The sequence below is a fragment of the Prionailurus viverrinus genome, chromosome D4 (genome assembly GCF_022837055.1).
Source record: "Prionailurus viverrinus isolate Anna chromosome D4, UM_Priviv_1.0, whole genome shotgun sequence".
NCBI lineage: Eukaryota > Metazoa > Chordata > Mammalia > Carnivora > Felidae > Prionailurus > Prionailurus viverrinus.
In genome coordinates, this window is record NC_062573.1 from 73,673,875 (window position 1) to 73,689,542 (window position 15,668).

General features: G+C 39.0%; 1 protein-coding gene across 2 annotated transcripts; it reads left to right on the forward strand.

Moving 5' to 3' along the window:
• Positions 1 to 558: 558 nt before the first annotated feature.
• On the forward strand, positions 559 to 9,740 carry CD4H9orf57 (chromosome D4 C9orf57 homolog). 2 transcript variants are annotated; one of them, XM_047831408.1, is made up of 4 exons: positions 559 to 681; positions 1,220 to 1,278; positions 6,039 to 6,188; positions 9,307 to 9,740. In XM_047831408.1, the coding sequence occupies exons 2-4, from the start codon at positions 1,230 to 1,232 to the stop codon at positions 9,429 to 9,431; spliced, it is 324 nt and encodes a 107-aa protein (XP_047687364.1). In that variant the 5' UTR covers positions 559 to 681; positions 1,220 to 1,229; the 3' UTR covers positions 9,432 to 9,740. The 2 variants fall into 2 exon arrangements, with proteins under 2 accessions (XP_047687364.1, XP_047687365.1); XM_047831409.1 differs by having other exon boundaries at positions 6,066 to 6,188.
• The last annotated feature ends 5,928 nt before the right edge of the window (positions 9,741 to 15,668 follow it).

Here is a 15,668-nt window from a genome sequence, read left to right on the forward strand (position 1 = left end):
TGTACGTCAGAAATGAATATACCACTGTGTGTTAACGAATGTGAATTTAAATAAAAAGCTTTAAAAAAAAAGATATCCGACATATTGATAATGTGGTTACATTTGGGGAAGCCATGGGGTTTGGTGGGAACGTGGTCAAGGGAGATGTTACTATTCTTGGTATTTTGTTTCAAAAAGAATGCATTAATTTGGAACTAAATATTCATTTAAAAATAAACATTATTTTTTAAAATCAAATGGCTTTCTGAATACACCAACTAAGTTCTGCTATAAAGATTATATGGTATTTTTTTAAATTGAAACCAACTAATTTATATAATGAAGAAATATATGCCCAGAAGGCTCTGTACATCTGAACTAATATATAGCATAGTAAACATAAAAATCTTTAGCCAAATTTAAAGTTAATCAGTTTAAGTGTTGACTTAGTCTTGTATTGATTTTATGAGTAAGGAACTTAAGTTCTGTAGACATAGGCGTGCTCAAGTGAAAAAGTTCCTGTCTATTTCCTTGGACTTGGATGATTTTTACTGTTTAAACTGTTTGGAATGTAGTAGATCAGGAACTTGCCTTGTTGGTTTCAGTTACAACGGACATCATTACATCAGAAATTTTACTCGTCATTAACCTCTAAAAAAATTCAAACATAGGAAAATTCCCCAAAAACCTTCAAGAAGGCAGGTAGGTCATAAATGAAAAGGTCAAAAAATGCTATTTTTAGCCAATCTATTTCTTTCCCATAATTTTAAGAAGTATTAACTACTGTTAACTATCATGTAATGTTTTACCTTATAAATATGATCATGTGCAGTGAAAGCATTAGTTTATGAGAATGCATACATAAATATTTTCCTTTAGGCTAATAGTTAGAAGGATTTTTAACAGGGTATTCTCTATACATTATCAATCTCATTTCATTTTTTTGTTTTTGTTGTAAACAATTATATTTCAGGAAAGAAAGTAAGGGAGGGAATGGTATTTGGTAATAAAAAAGACAGCTAAACTTAAAATATTCTGGAACTAGAAGTTTTATGGTAAGTTTTTGATAAAGACAGTTACCTTAGTTTCCCTCTTTCATGTCTTAATTAAGAAAATAAAACTCAGCTAGTTATTTCCCTTTTTATAATAGCTAACATAAATGTGTAACTTTATTACTTCCTCCCCAGGAAAGATTTAATTGTGGGATGTATCTTTCCTTCCATTTTCTTTTTTTGGCTAGAAATCAAAGAATGAGGATTGTCTTCAGTGATGTTTTTACCTTACTCTGCCTCTTGGGTGGTAAGTCATTAAGAAAGCATAAATCAAAAAGAGGGAAAATTATCTAAGAGACTGCAGAATTACAATATCAGTGGAAGATGACCTTAAATAAGGTAATTAAGGTGCTTATAGCAAGGCCTGAGGAAGCACTTTTAAACAGCTAGAGCTAACACTTATTGAGCATTTACGATATGCCAGGAACTGGTCTAAACACCTCATTTGTATTAATTCATTGAACCCTCATGACAACCTATGAGTTAAGTCCTGTTATTTCCCATTTTATAGATGAGGAAACTGCGCTGCTAGATGCCGGCCCCATGTTGCTATTGTTATCACTAGGCTGGAGCTAACCAAAGGAGGCTGGAAGCTGTTATAAAAAAGGCAAAGAAAATTAATTAAATCGAATAAGCATAGACACGGGCCTTCTAGCACTTTGCCTGTTAAATGTGCTCTTCACCATCTTCCTTCATTTATAAAAGAACCAATAAAGGAGATAATAGGGCACTTCCAATTCCTTTTACAGAGTTCCTAGGTCTCCTCAAATTATTTAGATATGTATGAAGGTAATACCTCCCAACAGGTATGTTCAAGCACCATCATGGGGATTCTCCCTCTAGTAAAGCGGTAAGATGATAGCGAAGACAATTGCTCTATGCTGCACCCAGGGTTCTTTTAAAGTCAACAAGATTTAATGGATGAATGAGTCACCTGGGAATCTCGCCAAAATGCAGGTTGAGGTGGGGCCTGAGTTTGCACTTCCAACAAGCTTCTAAGTGATGCTGGTGCTGTTGGTCTGGAGACCACATGTCGGTAGGGAGACTCTAGAACACATCCCAGAGATAACATTCTAAGATTGAGACTTGGAGACCATGAGTAGCAAATACTGGGGTCACCAACTGAAATGCCTAAAGTGCTTGGTCAGCTAATATCTCTCTTGCATTTTACGTCCTTATACTAGTCTCTTGTAAAAAATGTGGACAGGAGCATATGAATAGGTGAAAGACCACATGAGAACATACCCAGTGTCTTGCATACCATGAAAAATGATTTAGGGAGGGGACCATGTTAATTTTGCCAGATACACAGGGAAGTTGTCAGGGTAAAAGAAGAAAATTCTGCATAAATAGAAACCTTGAAGTAATGGGTGCCAGGAGGTAAGGAGTGGTTATTTAAAAGGATCATTGTTGGGGCACTCGGGTGGCTCAGTAGGTTAAGGGTCCGACTTCGGCCCAGGTCATGATCTCACCGTTCATGAGTTCAAGCCCAGCATCGGGCTCTGGCTGACAGCTTGGAGCCTGCTTCTGATTCTGTGTCTGCCTCTCTCTCTGCCCCTCCCCAGCTCGCATTCTCTTTCTCTCTCCCTAACTCTCAAAAATAAAAATAAACATTAAAAAAATTAAAATAAAAAATATCACTATCATCATGATTATAATATATATTTAAATAACTAGATATTATTTAGAATATACCTTTAAATAATTATATGGCTGCTATAATAATATAAGCAATAATATAATTATAAAAATAATTACATATATTACATATTATGTAATTATATTTATATAATTTGTATTATGTATTATTTATGTATAATAATATAATATATTTATATTTATATAATCTATATTCATACTTTTAAATTATATAATTTATATAAATATAAAGTATATATAATACATACAAATATATAAAGTATATATACTCTAGAACTTTATATATTATATAAATATATATTTACATTTATATATGTATGTAATTTAATATATATTTATATTTATATAATATACTTACATTTTTAAATTTTGTAATTTATTTATTTACATAAATATATATAAAGTATATGTATAATATATAAATATATATAAAGTATATGTATAATATATAAATATACATAAAGTATAAAATATATATAATATATAAAGTATATATAATACATATAAACATATATAAAGTATATATACTCTAGAACTTTACATACAAGTATAAATATGAATATATATATTTATGTATGTAATTTAATATATAATATATATTTATGTAATATACACATATTTTTAAGTTATATAATTTATTTATTTATATAAATATATAAAGTATATGTATAATATATAAATATATATAAAGTATATGTATAATATATAAAAATACATAAAGTATATATAATATATAAAGTATATATAATATATAAATATATATAAAGCATATATACTCTAGAACTTTATATATTATATAAAGTATAAATATATACATTTATATTTTATATATAACTTAAATTTATATATAATTTAGATATAAATTTACATTATAAAAATTTATATATAATATATTTATATATTTTAAATAAATTTAAATAAATTTATTTTATTTATATAATATATATTTATATACTATTTATATATGTCATATATTATGTGATTGTATTTATATAATTTATATAAATAATGTAATCTATTGGATGTTTCCTGTTAATAAATAAAGTCATAAAATAGTATAGCATACTTCAGAATTAATCATTAAGGAAACTATTCATTTTACATTTAACCCAAAGCTGTAAATTTAGTTGTCAAAGACATATATTTATGTGCTAATGTTAATAAAACCAACAATAAATTTTCAGATAAAAAAGACACTGGAATAAAGGACATGGGATCTGAGAACATATTTATAATTACTCAAGCAAATGAACAGATACAGTCAACAAAAAGCTAAGGTTTCATCTTCAGCTGTAAATAACATCAGAGCCAAGGTTTTAGGAAGAAGATATGGATGCTGGGTGGGGGGATCAGGAGGAGGAGGGACTATGTGAAAGGGAGGGAAAGAAGCCAGAGCAGAACTCCCCCAGGAAAACAGTCCATGGGTCTCTGGCAAGGCAGAGAAAGAGCTGTCCACCACGGAGGAGCCCCTGGCACCACAGTTCTGAGCCATGCAGTGATCTCTAAGAGCAAGGGGTGAGACTCAGAGGTCACAAGTGCGGGAGGAAAGTTATCTCAGGCATGACTTAAAGATCCAAGCAGCCCTAGTATTCTGGGCAGGCAACTGACTCAGAATCTACTAAGAATCAAAATATCCAGAAAGAAGAGGGCAAGATCAGGACGTTTGGGATACAAAAAAGGCAGGCAGCTCTAGGGACATGGGGTGCTTGCTTAGAACAAGGGCTTGAGATTCCAACAGACCTTTTTATTTTTTTATTTTTTACATTTTTTTCAATGTTTATTTTTGAGAGACGGAGTGTGAGTGGGGAAGGGGCAGAGAGAGAGGGAGACACAGAATCCGAAGCAGGCTTCAGGCTCTGGGCCCTTAGCACAGAGCCCAATGCAGGGATTAAACCCACGAACTGTGAGATCATGACCTGAGCCGAAGTCAGACGCATAACTGACTGAGCCCCCCAGGCACCCTCCAACAGCCTTTTTTAAACTCCTGTCTCTGCCACTTGTACGAGCTACTTAAAATCTTGAGATTTAGTCTTCTTTCATGTGAGACTTGAGCAGTTTAGTACTGGCTTCGAAGGCCCACTGTGAACAATGATGGAGCTAATGCATGTAAATTGCCTAGCAGGGTCCTTGGCATAAGCTTAGTTCTTAAGAAAATATTTGTTGATGGATTGTTGATTATGGATTGAAAGTCTGCCTCGCTCAGAGAGAGAACCAACTGTGAAATTTCCAAAGTGTCTTGAGATGAGAATAGTCAACAGAGGTTAATTAGCCTCATCAGCCGACTATTTTCTCTTAAAAGTGATCTTTTCTAACCCTGAAAATGGCAGAGGGAGATGGAAAAAATACAAAGTGCAAACTGCCCAATAAACTCTTCCTTCGGGTCATCAGTGAATAAGAGTGACGTGGCAATGGTCTTCCTATGTTAAAAGATGAAAACTATGCACACTGAGGCAGACTTGGACTCAATTTTAGAAGAATCTTTTAACAGGCTGAGGTGTTTTTAATGGTGATGAGCTCTTCATCACTAGCCAAGGCTCCCTGTAGAAATTATTATAAAGGCGCTGCCTGAATTCAATGAAACTAGTGGTCCTGAAACACTGGTCTGGACATCTATGTCCAAATCACATGCCCTCCACTGTTTCTGCATGTCTACAATACAGATTTCTGAGCCTCACTTCCTATATATTCTAATACAGGTCTATAGGGGCTCTGGGAATTTGTGTTTATTGTATTTTAACTGTTTACGTAAATGAGATGCACAGTCAAATTTGGAAGCCAGTCCTCTAGATAATAGCTAGCTTCCAATCTTGCTTATGCTAAGTTTGAGGATCTCTGGGCCATTTCTATGTAATCAAAATAAATAACATTTTAAGCCGCTGGATTTGAATGCTGGAGATAACCTATATGTAAACATTAATCAAGCAATACACAGTCACAGAGAACCTACAATACATAGACATTGAAGTGGGGGCCGCCTAATAGTGACTATATGGCTAAAATTCAATTTTCTGGCTAAATAACTGGTTTGATTTAATTAGGTGCCGAGGAGTCGAGTAAATTTTTCCCAACTAAATTGTTTAGACCACCTGGCCTCATTTCTAATTAGTATCCGTTCTGGGTGCTTCCAATTGCATGAATGTAGCATATGCTTTGAAATTTCTCCCACTCTTGAAATAAAAATAATTTTAATTTATATGAGTTTTTAGAATTCTTTTTTTAATTGTTGCTTACCTTTTCCAGTTGAAAATCACATTTTTTTTTCCCTCTCCCTTTGTCTCTTCTTTTTTTTTTCCTTTCTGGCCGTCACTTCTGTTTTCCCTTTATTTATTTATTCGTTTATTTATTTAGTTAGTTATTTATCTTCTGTACTTGGAGGTGCTGAAGGTGTGATTTGTAGATTATGCAACCTCTCAATCCCCTTCCATGGATGTCTTTTGGATTTTGGAACCTGCAAAACAAAACCTGGTCAGTACTGCATAAAAGAGATTCACGTGAAAGGTAAGTCTTGACACTTAAAAAAATATATATATGAAAATGACGACAGGAAAAAATCCTTATATAAAAGCAAACATCAGTAAACATTTACTATGTGCCAGATGCTGTCCTAAGGGCCTTAACCTGGATGACATTTTACCAACAAAACAATGACATGGGCTTGATCTTGTCACTACCCCCATTTTAAAGATGAGAAATCTGAGGCATTGGAAGATTAAGACATGTGCATGGTGTCACACAGCTGATGAGTATTGGAGGCAAGATTCAAATTCAAGTGAATGTCTATACTGCCTCATTCACACCACTCACATCCTCACAAAAAATTAGTAATAGTTTGCAGGGCCCTCCTAAGCACAGAGCCTGTACAAGTGCACAGGTGACATGCCTAGGAAGCCAGCCTTGTCTGCAGAGGTTACAGGGTAAGTGCAAATGTCCAAATGATGACAACATTAGAAGAAAATACCGAAGAAGACTGAAAGAGAGGAGGCCTCTTGAACATCCAAAAGACCTACGTTGTAAAGGAAATGAAAGATAAATTTGAATACTTCAATATTTTAAGACCTATAAAATGAACGACAACCCCCAAAATTTAAAGATAAAGAATAAACTGGATGAAAATAGTTGGAATATAAATAACAGAAAAAAAGATTCCAGTGATAATTTAGATTAGGTTAGCAATTTTTTAGACAACTTGGGAATTTCCATTGAAATTTTAAATGAACACAGCCTTCTACAAAGCTATTGTATTTCTTGATATCTACTGCAGTAAAATATTCACATGTAACACAAAAAAGCATGATTATCAAGGTTATCCCTCAATATTATATTTAATTGTAAAGTAATGGAAATTACCTAAATGTTTATCTATGGGCGAAGTGTTCTTCAAACTATGATGTAAGGATGCCTGGGTGGTTCAGTTGGTTGAACATCAGACTCTTGATTTCAGCTCAGGCCATGATCTCAGGGTTGTGGAATCAAGCCCTGTGTCGAGCTCTGCCTTGGGTGTGGAACCTGCTTAGGATTTGCTCTCCCTTTCCCTCTGCTCCTCTCCCCAGATTGGGTACTGTCTCTCTCAATAAACAAACAAATAAACAAACTGAGATGTATATTCAGGCTATGGAATGCTATGCAACACTTACATGAACTAGATCCCTTTGTTAACATGGGAACAATCTCTAAGACATTCTTGAGCAGAAGAAAGGCAGTTGCAGAACAGTAGGCATGGAATACCAACCGTGAATAAACATCTCCACAAGGCAAAACTCTAAATTTCTCTATGGAGTTGGAAGGAGAAAAGAAAAAGTAAGAGATCAAAGTTAGTTGGGAGAGAGGAAGAGAACTTGGGGGTCCCACGTGATGGGTTTTGGTATTAAGAGGGTTATTTGTGCTTATTCAGTCCACTCTCTAAGCCCCGTGTTCCCTCTGGCTCATGCCTCTGCCGGTCAGAGCCCCTTCCTTCTAGAAGGGGAGAGGTGCCAGGGACCCCTGGAGCCATGAGATGCTGGCTCTCAGTGATTGCTCTTGTCTTTCAAAATGTGGACACATACTCACTCCTCAAGGCAGCTGAACTTCAGAACAAGTGCCAAAGGTCTCTGCACATGAGTCTGGAGGCTGATGTGTCAAAATACTGACAATGGCTCTTGACCAGTCAAGGACCCAGTCTGACTCCAGTGTTGTGGGCACAGCAGTTTCCTAACTCGCAAATTTTGTCGTGAAAAAAATAGAACTGGAACACTTTGAGAGCTTTATTAACAGGGTTTCTCACCCTTGACACTATTAACACTTTGGCAGGATAGTTCATTGTTATGCAGGGCTATATTATGGACTGTAGGAGGTTTAGCATGTCACTCCATGCAAGTAAGATCTTCCAAGTTGTAACAACAAAAATGTTTCTGGGCATTATCTACTGTCCTGGGGGTGGGAGGCAAAAGTGCCCCTGGTTGAGTGACTACTGTTTTGAGAAGTTTCCAACCATCACACGTTTGGCTGCCTTTGGGGAACTGCTCCTTCGTGTTCTCCCTTCATACACGTGGAAGGCGGTGGGGGGGTGGGGGGGGAGGCTGGGCAGGATTACAGGACAACACTATCCCTTATTTTGCACTTGTGTTTATTTTTCACATTTTGTGCAGTGAACATGCATTACTTCCAAAATCAGGGTGAAAATTAAACGAAGTCAAGGACACACTTCCCTTCCTGAGAAGCACTTACACATCCAAATGATCCTTCTGTGGATTAAGCCCTTTGAATAACTCATGACCTGGGTTAAGCTGGGGAATGATAATGGAAGCTAACACTTCAGAAAGTTTTACAAGTCACTGGCAATTGCATGGGTTTTATCATCTGAAATTGAAAGCTATTTTGCTTTCAAATTTGAAAGCTACTGTATTGCAATGTAGCTAACTAGAATACATTTAGGTGGGAATTCTTTTTTTAAAAAAAATTTTTTTTTCAACGTTTTTTATTTATTTTGGGGACAGAGAGAGACAGAGCATGAACGGGGGAGGGGCAGAGAGAGAGGGAGACACAGAATCGGAAACAGGCTCCAGGCTCTGAGCCATCAGCCCAGAGCCTGACGTGGGGCTCGAACCCACGGACCGTGGGATCGTGACCTGGCTGAAGTCGGATGCTTAACCAACTGCGCCACCCAGGCACCCCATAGGTGGGAGTTCTTAAAGACAAAATGTATCTTCATAAACCTAGAAGTTTTGCTTGGTCTTTGTTTCTTTTGTTTGTTTGTTTATTTTTGAGAGAGAGAAAGAGAGCCCACGGGAGGGGCAGAGAGGGGAACAGAGGATCTGAAATGCACCCTGTGCTGACAGCAGAGAGCCCAAAGCAGGGCTAAGACCCACAAACCCGGAGATCATGACCTGATCCAAAGTCAGATGCTTAACCGACTGAGCCACCCAGGAACCCTGTTACTTTTTTTTTTTTTTAACCTGTTAGTTTGAAGCATCTAAGCCAGGTAGGTTGCACTTCACAAGGAATTTCCTTACCCTACCCCCCCCACACACACACATGGGGCTTGAACCCCATGATAGATTTACAACCCCAAGATAGATTTGCATGCTGTACTGACTGGGCCAGCCGGGCACCCCAACCCTACCTCTTTTGTTTCCCTCAGGTGGAATTCAGTGGTATGCCATTCAAGGTTGCACAGAGACCCAAGATGAGTGCTTCAAGAGAATAACAAAGCCTTCTGGAATTCTCTCTACTCACTGTTGCCTTTATTCCTTGTGCAATCTTTGAGCCAGTGGCCCATTTCTAAGTTGTTTGACTGATCAACTGCCTCAGAGTCTGATCTGGTCATCACAAGACAACAGGCTGCCATTAATCCACCCTCTGCAAAACACTCCTATCTCTGCAGGTCATACGAGTTGTGGTCTAAAACGAGTTCTGGTTTTCAAGGTGCCCCCCTTCTTCCCCACCACCTCCAACTTCTCCCAGAAACATCCTTTTTCAACACTCTGACTCTCCTCTCCTCTTTCTGCTCAGTTCCCTTTCTGGTGACTTCAAAGCTACAAAGAAATAAAAACGTATTTCCCTGAGGCAAATAATGCATATCGTCTCTAGTTTACTGGTTTCCTTAAATATTTCCGCATTCCGAAATACAGTTACAAATGGATTGTATTACAAGATACCAAGGGACCTCAGAATGTTCATTTGGCTTCCAAAGCAAACTGCCTTGTTTTGGGGGAGTAATTTATGGCATAAGAGGAACTGATTTAACAAATCCCATAGGAAAAATAAGTCACAAATAAGCAAACCAGGCCTGTGAGATCTATGAGCCCAAATGCAAAGAGCTCTGGCAGGTGTGAGAGTTGACACTTACTTTTCCTTTCTTTCTTCTTTTTTTTTTTTTTAATGTTTATTTATTTCTGAGAGAGAGAGACAGAGTGCAAGCAGGGGAGGGGCAGAGAGAGAGGGAAACACAGAATCCAAAGCAGGCTCCCGGCTCTGAGCTGTCAGTAGGGAGCCAGATGCGGGGCTCGAACTCAAGAACTGTGAGATTATGACCTGAGCCAACATCCCACGCCTAACCAACTGAACCACCCGGGCGCCGGCACTTATTTTTCCCGTCCGTATTTGGATCTGTCCAAATGCTGGATTTCCACACCATAGCCACGCCTCCGTGCTTTGGCTCTTCTAACATTGGCAGACGAAGCAATTCATTTTGAGCAAAGAACAGGTGCCCATCCACAAGGGATTTTAAAGGGTTGTGAATATACTTTGGCCTCCATATTGTACCACATATTCAATTATTCTCATTCAGTGCTCTACTTAAGCTGCCTCCAAGTTACTGCATTTAAAATGTTAAAGTTGTTTTTCTCTGTGTTTTCAGGAGTTTGAGAAACCCAAATGGTAAATAATACATTGCCACAAAACCTTCTTTGCTGTATTTTCCTCAGAACCTAAAGCAGTATCTCACATACAGCTGGCCATCAATAAATGCTCTTCTATACCCTTTGAAGAAAAAGAAGTGTAAGAAAAAAAAGTGGGGGCGCCTGGGTGGCTCAGTCGGTTGAGCGTCCAACTTCAGCCCAGGTCCTGATCCCACACTTTGTGGGTTCCAGCTCCACATCGGGCTCTGTGCTGACGGCTCAGAGCCTGGAGCCTGCTTCAGATTCTGTGTCTCTCTCATGCTCTGCCCCTCCCGCACTCTGTCTCTCTGTCTCCCAAAAATAAATAAACATTTTTTAAAAATTTATAAAAAAAAAAAGCCCAAGGATTTAGACCATATTTATGAACTAAGGAAAAAGTTTCTTCATCCTAAGATTTAAGTTCATTTGCCATTATTCTATCACTTTACACATTAGCCACATTGTTAAACAGATTGGTGAACTTCATGGAGACACGACTTTTAGTTGTTTTTTTATACATACATAATGTTATTTGCCCAATGTCACAGGAGGAAAAAAATAATAAACTCAGACAATCGGTGACTAGCTCCATAAAGCTTCCCAAACTTAACTTGAAATCCCAGTGACGTAACGAGAAGAAAAGAAGGAAGCAGGTACCCCTTTTGTGTGCCACTAACTGGGCATTGACCTTGGCAGGTCACCTTGGAGTCTCTGTACTTCATCCTCCTCACATACAAAATGAAAAGGATTGGGTCACATAATCTCTCAGATCCCTTCAAGTCCCCATACTTTATGACTTGACATTGACTCCTCTGGTCCTGAAGGTCTAGGAGACAGACCCTGGTTACATGGTCAGCACTCCTGTAGCACAGTGGAGTCCAGGAAACCTAAAGGAGAAATGGAAGTCATGACAAGCAGTGACCATCACTGGAGCACTTGACTACCTGCATGCCAACATGACCCAAAAGTCACACAGAACAAAAATAATTTTCACATCCTTGATGTGGTATGCTGAACGATGCCTCTCCAGAGATGCCCACATTCTAATCCCTGGAAGCTAGGAATATGTTATGTTATGGTGGCAAAGGGGACTTTGTAGATGAGCTTAGAGATTTTGAGATTAGATTCTCCTGGATTTATCTGGGTGGGCCCAATGCAATCACAAGGGTCTTTATAACAGGGAAGTAAGATGGTCAGAGAGGGATTTGCAGACACTCCATGCTGGCTTTGAACATGGAGAAAGGGGTCACAAGCCAAGGAATGTGGGCAACCGCTAGAAACTGGAAAAGTCAAGACAACAGATTCTCCTCTAGAGTTTCCAGAAGAAACAAAGCCCTGCAGACACATTTTCGACCTCTAACACCCATAATGGTAAGATAAATTTGCTTAAAAAAATTTTAGAGGGGTGCCTGGGTGGCTCAGTTGGTTAAGTGACCGACTTCGGCTCAGGTCATGACCTCACGGTTGGTGAGTTCGAGCTCCGCGTCGGGCTATGTGCTGACAGCTCAGAGCCTGGAGCCTGCTTCGGATTCTGTGTCTCCCCCTCTCCCTACCCCTCCCCTGCTCACACTCTGTGTCTCTCGGTCTCTCAATAATAAATAAATGTTAAAAAAAAATTTTTAGAGATAAGTGACATGTAACGTATTCATTTTAGGTGTGAAACAAAATTATTTGATATTTGTGTGTATTACAAAACGATCACCACCATACATGTACCTTAACATCCAACACTATACACAGTTACAGAACATCTGCTTTCTTTTTACATGATTTGTTATAGTATTTGTCATGGGAAACAAATACATTTGATCACGCACAGGATGATATGATGTCTCCCCTCCACCCAAGGTTTACACACCCAACACTTGGTTTACATGAATCTGATTTCAAGAGAGGTATCTCAGTGTCCTATTATGTCCCTTTCATCCTAACAATTTCTCAGTCATGATTTCCCTTGAAACACACAGATGGCCTATAGACATGTGATCACATCTTTCCAGCCTACACCTCCCACTCAAGCCTCTATCCATTCAAGATAAAAGTTTATTCTTTGCTTATCCCTCAACACCTAAAGGCAAAGTGATAGCCTGATTTTTATCAGTTTATAAGACATCAGGCTGAGGGGTCAATGGATCTGAGGACCTCGCTTGATCCTCTGAATACGAGTTTGGCTTCCTTGTTAACAATATTCTTTCCTGCAACTGAAATAGAAGCTTCAGTGGTGAATGCCCCATAATTTACTTATGAGAAAGCCTTTGCAATCAATCAACTGGGGGCATATGGAAGATGTGGCAGGGAAGAGACGGAATTTATTCCATTAGCAGAGGAGGGATAGGATGTTTTGTCCTGCTGGCACTCAGTTACAAGATTTTCAGAAGTTCCTGTGAGAACATTTTATAAGTGAGATGGCCACTGCTGTCTTCCCCAGTATACTGATGAGGCGTCTGAGGCCCCATAGCTCATAGGTGGCGGGGGGGAGGCTTGTGGTGTGATGTACTATGTGATCTTCTCTCCATCACAAATGCCAGGCCCTGGGGGAGCCATAGAAGCAGACAAGAAGCTGAGCCAGCATGATGATACAACAGACTCCTTGGCACAGCTGTATGAGACACAAGACTTGGGAGTCTCTGAAAGAAGCATAAGAGTGAAGAAATAGAAGGAAATGGGATGGTTGATGACTGACCTCTTGAGTTTCCAAAGCAACTCTGAGTCTGACTCAGGACTTTGGACAGAAAGAAAAATTTTGTTAGATAACAATGGGAAAAGTCCAGAGCCCTGAATGTTGCACGCTGTGTCCACAGGCAGTCATCTTTTTTTGTTTGTTTTAATTTTCTTCAGTAGAGGACTCCATGTGCTGATACTTTTCTGGCTAAAACTGAATGCTGGAGACATGGGAAACACCCACATTCTTGAGGAGATCGGGGGCCATTGCAGCACTGACTGTCCAGAAGAGTAAACATTCTCTCTCTAAGGCACCAACTCATATTTCTGAAGGTCCTAGAACTAAAGGCACTAGAGGTGGCTGTACTCGCTGGTGGACACATTTCTATCTTGCATATTTCATTGATCTTTGCAGACCACCACTGGTAAGTCATGCTGTAACCTCTTTTGGTGGCACCTCAAATCCTAACACTCCAATTAACAGGACAGATCCAGAAAGGCAGCCCCATAATCTATCCTTCCCATAACTTGGTGGTGTGAGTGTATTTTCTACCTTCTCGTGCCCACAGACAGTGAATAAAGTCAAGAGATCTGCCATCAGAAATTATTGTGTAGAAAGGAACTTCCAAACAGAGTCATAACTAGCAATTTTGGTGCCAGGGCAAGCACAAAATATGCCCTCAAATTAACTTTGGAATTCATGTCTTGGCTCCTATATTGGTGTTATTGATAATACTCACCATCTGGTGGTTTCCTGTTTCAACTAATTATTCTTGCTAACTAGGTATTAAGCTCAGTGATCCTACATGCATGTGCTGTTGGATTAATTGCACAATCATTTTTAAAACTGACACACTGCCGGGTGCCTGGGTGGCTCAGTCAGTTGAGCGTCCGACTTCGGCCCAGGTCATGTTCTCGCAGTGTGTGAGTTCGAGCCCCACGTCGGGTTCTGTGTTGACAGCTCAGAGCCTGGAGCCTGCTTCAGATTCTGTGTCTCCCTCTCTCTGCCCTTTCTCTGCTCATGCTCTGTCTCTCTCTGTCTCAAAAATAAATAAAAACATTTTTTTTTAATTTAAAAAAAATTGACACACTGTAGATTTCAGAGCCCTGGGGCAATAGCATAGTGGCCAGGTAGAGTTACAGCTCTGATTATGCAGAGAGAAGAGACAGCAAGAAGCAGTAGTCAGTGACGGTAGGAATGGGAAGCACAGAGGACTCTTTAATTTGATAAATATTTACCAAGCAATTCCTACATGTCAGGTACAGTGGAGGTGATGAGGATACATCAGTGAGTAATTTAGATGTTCACGCAGTTACTTCCAGTATGCGGGAAGAAATCACAAAAATAGGCATTTGTCATATAATATAGTAGGTCTGAAATATTAATAATTACAGGATGATATATGGAGTTCAAAAGGAAGGTACCCACCCCAATGATGGTCACAAAAGGCTTCAAAGCAAGTATGACTAAGCCAAAATCTGAACGGTGGGGAATCAACCAGAACAGCTGGGAGATTGGAGGTTTCTGTTGCTTGAGATCCAGAGTCCTGAAGAACACAGAATCTCCCCCAGAAAAGCCTAAGGGCAGTGGATGAACAGCTTTTCATTTTAGGAAAGTCAAAGTGGCTTCAGTTTGGAAAATAAGTGGAACTAGAGGCTAGGAGAGCATTTAGGCTTTTGCTGCAAGCCAGGTGAGAGATGATGGTGTGCCTACAATAGGTAAGTGGCAGCGGGCATCTAAGAAGAAGTATTTCTTGCACTTACTAAGTGCAGGAAGCCTTCCAGGTTCCAGGGATACACCAGTGGACAAGTTCCTGCTTTTAGACAGCTTACCTTGTAGTGGATCTTACGTTGTAGTGGAACAAACAATAAATAACCTAATGTCTCATAACTTGATGTCAAGCAAATACCATGGAAATAAAGTTAGATGGATTAAGGTGATGATACATGCTCTATTTTATTTTATTTTTTAAAATTTTTTTAACGTTTATTTATTTTTGAGACAGAGAGACAGAGCATGAATGGGGGAGGGTCAGAGAGAGGGAGACACAGAATCTGAAACAGGCTCCAGGCTCTGAGCTGTCAGCACAGAGCCCGACGCGGGGCTCAAACTCATGGACCGCGAGATCATGACCTGAGCCGAAGTTCGACCGCTCAACCGACTGAGCCACCCAGGTGCCCCTACATGCTCTATTTTATACAGGATGGGTAGAGCAAGCCATCTCTAAGCGGAGACCTGAAAGAGATAGAAGGTAAGTCATCTACGACGTGGAAGGTGAGCATTTATAGGCAGCAGGAACCTCAATGTTCTCTTCTGGATATATTAAGCTTGAGATGCTGATTAGACACCCCTATGGAGATGCTCACATGCAGTCAAATATGCAAGTCTGAACTCAAGAGAGAGGTCTGGCTGGAGAGAGAGAAATTTGAGGTTCACCAGCAAAAATACGTTATTAAATACCTT